At 35.5% G+C, this 5,911-nt stretch overlaps 1 protein-coding gene across 1 annotated transcript; it reads right to left on the bottom strand.

Moving 5' to 3' along the window:
* Positions 1-3,300: 3,300 nt before the first annotated feature.
* Positions 3,301-5,463, bottom strand: LOC149543022 (putative UDP-arabinopyranose mutase 2). Its single transcript, XM_089797952.1, has 4 exons — positions 5,082-5,463; positions 4,732-4,982; positions 4,005-4,173; positions 3,301-3,882 (listed from the first exon to the last, which is right to left on the bottom strand). Exons 1-4 carry the CDS (start codon positions 5,397-5,399, stop codon positions 3,529-3,531), a joined length of 1,092 nt encoding a protein of 363 aa, XP_089654078.1. The 5' UTR covers positions 5,400-5,463; the 3' UTR covers positions 3,301-3,528.
* Positions 5,464-5,911: the final 448 nt, after the last annotated feature.

The raw sequence follows: 5,911 nt of genomic DNA, 5'->3' as shown, positions 1-5,911 counted from the left end.
CTTTCACATCTTCCAAACTCAAATATTTTCTAAAAAACTCTCAACCTTTGCATCATTTATTTCGATGACTTCTTCAATTTATTTCTTAATCAAAAAGCCTTTATGATGACTAGGTGGAAAGATGAATTGTTCAAACTAGACCTAAGAACAAGGGCTTTCATTTTTAATCAACTTTCCATCACTTCCATTCACATCTTCATCTTTGTGTCCAAATTCTTGAGGCATTTTTGTCTTAGGGCATGCAACAAAAGTTGATGTAGTATGTGAAAAAACTTCCTATTCATGACCATGACTCTTACTTAACTCTTGCTTAATCCATCAAACTTTTTTTCTTACTAAACCATATTTTGATCTTTTAGAGAAAATATATTTGAATACACACAAAGCCCTATCTTTAAAAAATATTTCCTTTTAAAAAGAGATTTCAAAGAATATGTACCTGGCAAAGGAGGAGAATGGATATGTGGCCAAGGAGGAGCTTCACATTGAATGGTAGCACAAATTGAAAGTTAGTAACTAAAAATATAAAAATGCTCAAAACATAAAAAATTACGAAAAGAAGAAAAATGAAGATGTCTGGAGTCTTCCATACAATGACAAAAACTATGTACTATTAATTTCAAAATGAGAGTAGACATCCTCTACTAAAGTATAATGTTGAACACCATTTTTATCCAAAGAGTACATAACATACCACTCTAACGTGAGGTTTTCATTACTTGAAGAATATGAACTCTGTAAAACTCTATTTTGATGTGTTCTTGAGAATGGAATCCCTGCAACAAATACAAACCCCTTGTAGAAATATATAAAATTGTTTCAATACAATACAAATCCAATATTGATGTAATATGAACCAAAAAAAATCCAAATATTATAAAAGACAAGAAAGCCATAAGGCAGAATGAGTCATAGAATATAATGGAGAAAATGGAGAAAGACAACTACACTGGTTTTACTTATCTCCAACCCAACCCAAAAAAATACCAAAGCTTTGTGAGTATTCTAGAAAGCAAGAATGAAATATAAAACAGGTGACATATAATGTTAAAATAATAAATTTATCATAGTATATAAAATATTTTAATCAACACAAATCTTATATAGTTAAATTCTTAAAATATACAATAGTCTTTCTTAAAATATTATATAATATAAATATAGATAATATTTTTAAAAATATTTAAGTTGAATAAAAAAATTTACTCTTAAAAATAGAATATTGAAAGTATAAACATCTAAACTAACTTATTTACAAATAAAAATATTTAATTATGTAGTTAAAAAACTTGCATCTAACTATGCATTTTATAATTAAATTTGAATTTGAAAATGATAAATTTAAACTTGTAAAAACAATAAGTCTTAATCACCAATTAGGCATGAAATGCAATGTACAATAAAATGCATATATGATTGCTCAATAAAATGCATATATTATGACGAAAGTTTAATGAATATAATGCAACCACTAAGACCAAATTAAATGTCAGTCCTTAATTTAACCCACTTTCCTTTCACATAGCAATAAAAGAATTTTTAATAGATTTTTAAAATGTTTAGACCACTAGCAAAAATAGTAATAACCAATAAAAAAATAACATTTAAATGTGAAAAATATATATAATAGTGACACACATATAATAGTGATGCACATTTAATATTTAATAATGTTTTCACATTTTTGAAAAAAAATAGTAATAGTATAAACAGGATAAAAACTATAGTCCTAATAAGTAAACAAATATGTCAAAATCCAACGTAGTATTCAATGTAATGACTAATGAAACTCCCCGCTGGTGTTTGGCCTACCTTTGCCTTATTCATGTATTGAATGCAGTGCGAATAAAGAGTCGGTTAACAGGTTTACGAGTGTCTTCAATGTCCCCGTCTCTATCTGTAATTGATTCACTGGATGCCTTTGATTCGCTCTCTAGGTTGATGTTTCGCCCCTGACCAATTCTCCGCCTCTTTTTGAAGATAAGTATTATTTAGTTTAAATAGGCTGCTTGCTCTCGTAAGCGTTATTTAGTTTAAATCTTTCATTTCATTTCAAGAGGTGCTAAACCAATCTACATTTACAAACCAAACTTTTTGGAGGAAGTAACAATATGAACTTGTTTATCTGTCTCGAAATCTCATTCTTCTGTTAAGGGTGGGAGAATTGCAAGGAAAGTGTCAGACGAGTTGTCGCGATTGTTAATTTTCAAAGCTGCTTCGCTGCAGATGTGTTGTCAATGAGATTGGGGGAATAAATTTAACTTAAATGATGTTGTGACCTGCGGTAGAGAATGCTAAGGTGTCATCTATCTGTATTACAGAAGGATTTTTTTTTGGAGATATCACTACTAAATTGTTTGTAACAACTCACTCGGTACTTTTATTTGAAGGTTCATTCTCCCTTTTTAATATGGTTGCCCGCAGATTGTATTATTGCTGGCCATTGATGTAAGATCTTGTTGTCTTACTTCACTTTGCGATGCCATGTTTAGCAAAACATCTTAGTGACGCTAGAAAAATGGTAACATCCCATCAAAGATAAAATAGCCCAATACATGTCTCCGGTAATACCAGAGTTCACAATAGATTAAACAGAGCAACGCTACCAACTACCAATAGCCATCAAATTATAGTTCACTTAATGGTCAGGTTTTGGATTGAGATGACAGAGCATCCTTTACATAATAATAAGTAGAAATGCAATAGGAACACATCCTAGAGCAATTGGTGTAAAATATGTAAGGATGGAGATTTTGGCCAATTAAAGATATCAAAGATTTCAAAATCTTTCATGCCGTTCGCTTCAGATTTCAATTGTGTCGACCAATTTTCGACAACCACATTCATTATAGAATGATGAGCACAAACTAATTACTCCCCCCTTTCTACGCCCATAAATTTAAGGAGCAGTTTCAATATTTGAAGCTATTTCCTATTCGAAGTGCTTTGCCATCTCAAAATTCAGGATCATACAATTAATTTGACATTTTAAAGGGGATAAAACTAGCAAAGAACAAGCTTGAACATAAACTTACCAAACAACTACTAAAACATTTATTTACTGATCTACCCTCTATTCATACACGTACGTAGCTATTACTGCCAGCTGATAAACCCCCTGTTTATACAAGTACATAATATAACTACTCCCAGTTCACCATTCATTTACTAATCTACCATCTTTTATAGAAGTACTCATAAAACCCTAACTCTTCTGTGATGAGATGCTTTTCAACTGTATGCATTCAATTAACTAAAAGTAGTACTGATGTGACCAAAAAGAACTGAAGAAAATCTCAGTAGGAAAAACATATCCAAGCATCCAAAGCAAGGACATTCCTTTAATTTGGAAAATAATAATTTTGACAGACTCTGGCATCCAATGATGCCTATAGCATTGTTAAAACTACGCTCCTACTTTGAAGAATTAATCTAACTACAACAGAATAACTGAAATAAATTTAATAATCTCATGGCACTTCTCAACAAAATAATGCCCTCCATTAAAACTTGCAGGCCCATTCCTTTCTACTTAGATGAGGTAGCTGGAACATTGGTGGCTCCATTTTCCTCCTTTTTAGAGGGAGGGTTAAGTTCATCCCAAGCCTCAATCCATGTAACCATTGCATCTCCTAGCTTCTGGAAGTATGGATCTACTTTTGCAAGCTTATCCTTGACTTGCTTTGACAGCTCAATATAGCATTGCTGCACAGTTGTACACTCTTTGGGAAGGGTTGCTGATTGGAAAAAGGGAATGATCTCCTCCTGCCAAAATATTCCCTTGTACTCTTTCTTCAAATTGACGAATGGATTACTCGCCTTACTGTGCCAAATGTATGGCAATCCCGTCTTCACGCCCAAACCCAAATGGTCACATATCACCTGCAACAATCCAAAAGATCTTTATGCCAGAGTCACCAAAGAAATGAAAATGTTCAAAGGGCAAATCTGAATATGGAGAAAGCCAAAAAATCAAGCCTGCAGAGAAGGTTGAAGAGTAAAACCTTAACACACCAGCCTGCCCACATGTCATCGTAGCGACCAATGGGCTGGCCATCTCCCATTAGACCGAAATACATTGCAGGGCCGATCAGCTCGCGGTCGAAGGCCAAATTCATTCCACACATTGGGAACAAAGTGCCCTTTGGAATTGTAAGAACTGCATCGACAAACCTACAGAGCACCACAAATGCTTACACATTTAATAACTTTACACATAATGAAATGGATATATATAGAATCGAGTATACAACAGAAGGATCTATCGTTCAGATGGATACTTATATGACCTCAAGAACAAGTAACATCAAGGTGTCCCTAGTACTGATCTTCAGCTAGAAACATAGATCTAGTCTACGGAAAGGCGGAGTAAAGCTTAAACCGCTATTTTAGATTGTAACACATTCAACAATCACCAGGATCTAATCGACTTGGAAATCTCATAGTTTTGATTACATTAACATTTTGAATTGACTTTTGCAAAATTACACGGTTCTGTTCACACCAAGGATAACATATCCTGATGAGGGTTCAGATCCTATAGTTCAAAGACCTTGACCCTAAATAAGCACAAACAAAAATTCACACTATTTTTCAGATTCAACCTAATGGACTCTGAAAGCCTCACCGGCACTACTGATCAAAGACGTGACTACGGATCAATTGAAAAGACTAGTCAATGTTGAACAATCAGATTATTCAAATAGAAGAAATTTAAGTGATGAAATATACCTGGTATTACGCTCCCGGGGTTTAACAAGCTGAGTGGGGGCATCGTAGTCAGGAATGTTAAGCCAGAGACCATGAGAAACAGCAGTGGGGGTTCCATGGCGCAGACTGAAAGGGTATCCGCGAACAAAATCTGCACCCTCCCTGTATGGATCGTACAGGGTATTGAAGAAAAACGGCGTTGAAGGGCAAAGCAAGTTCTTTATGTGCTGCTCCAGCGCGTTGATGTCCTTCCCAGACGGATCTTTAGCAACCTACAACGCAAAGGGCCGCCCGATGAAAAACGAAAAAGGAAAAATAAAGGGATCGACCAGATCTAGACTCAAAAAGGGGAGATCGGAAGAAAAACTTACAAAGCAATCATCATCGATAGTGTAAATGTACTTCTTCTTGGAGACCATGTATCCGAAGCAGCGGCAAGCACTGTCCTTGAACGAGATGCAAGAAGCCTTGGGGCCGAGGATCCTGTTGATGTCGTTCCGATTGTAGAGCTCGTAATCGAAGCCCTTGGGGACATTGATAACTTTGGTCGGATCTCCATCCTGAACTACAATCAAATGGTATTGCTCGAAAAATGGCCTCCACATCTCCAAGAAATCCAAGTTCCTGATTGTGGGTATGACAATATCAAGCTCATCCTTGAGCAGATGGGTGGGAGCCGGGCCTGCCATGATCTTCCGATTTGAAGAGCAGAGTGTAATAACAACCTCAGAGGAGCAGATTCAGTCCGAGGTTGAGGAACGAGTGAAGGGGCAGGGAGTGCATATATACACTAATTTGGGACTCTCCCTACCTTCATCATAGCCACTTTGCCCGCCCGGCCGACGACTACGCCCGATACCCTCCCGCTTCTTCCGCGTCTTTCCGCGTTGGCCGCTTTGAATTCTATGGTTTTTAATTTTATTTCAAGATATTTCTTTCCACTAGAGACCAGGAGAGGTCAATGAGTTGGATCTGGGTAAGGAGGATAATAATGGATGATTCTCATGGACAAAATCAGATTCCAAAACTTTTCTTATGGGTTATTTGAGAAATTATGCTTGTATTATCTTTGTATCTGAATTAGTATTTGAATTTGTGGAAGAAATCCTGTTTGAATTAGGATCTCAATGAATAACATTATCATTGTAAGAGTGGGGTATTTGCATTTGTAAAAGAAATCTTGTTTGAATTAGGATTCCAA

The sequence above is a fragment of the Cupressus sempervirens genome, chromosome 8 (genome assembly GCF_028749045.1).
Source record: "Cupressus sempervirens isolate cs-2001-9-10 chromosome 8, ASM2874904v1, whole genome shotgun sequence".
Taxonomy (NCBI): domain Eukaryota; kingdom Viridiplantae; phylum Streptophyta; class Pinopsida; order Cupressales; family Cupressaceae; genus Cupressus; species Cupressus sempervirens.
Note: the sequence above shows the minus strand (reverse complement) of the source record. Positions and strands in the feature narration are given on the sequence as shown.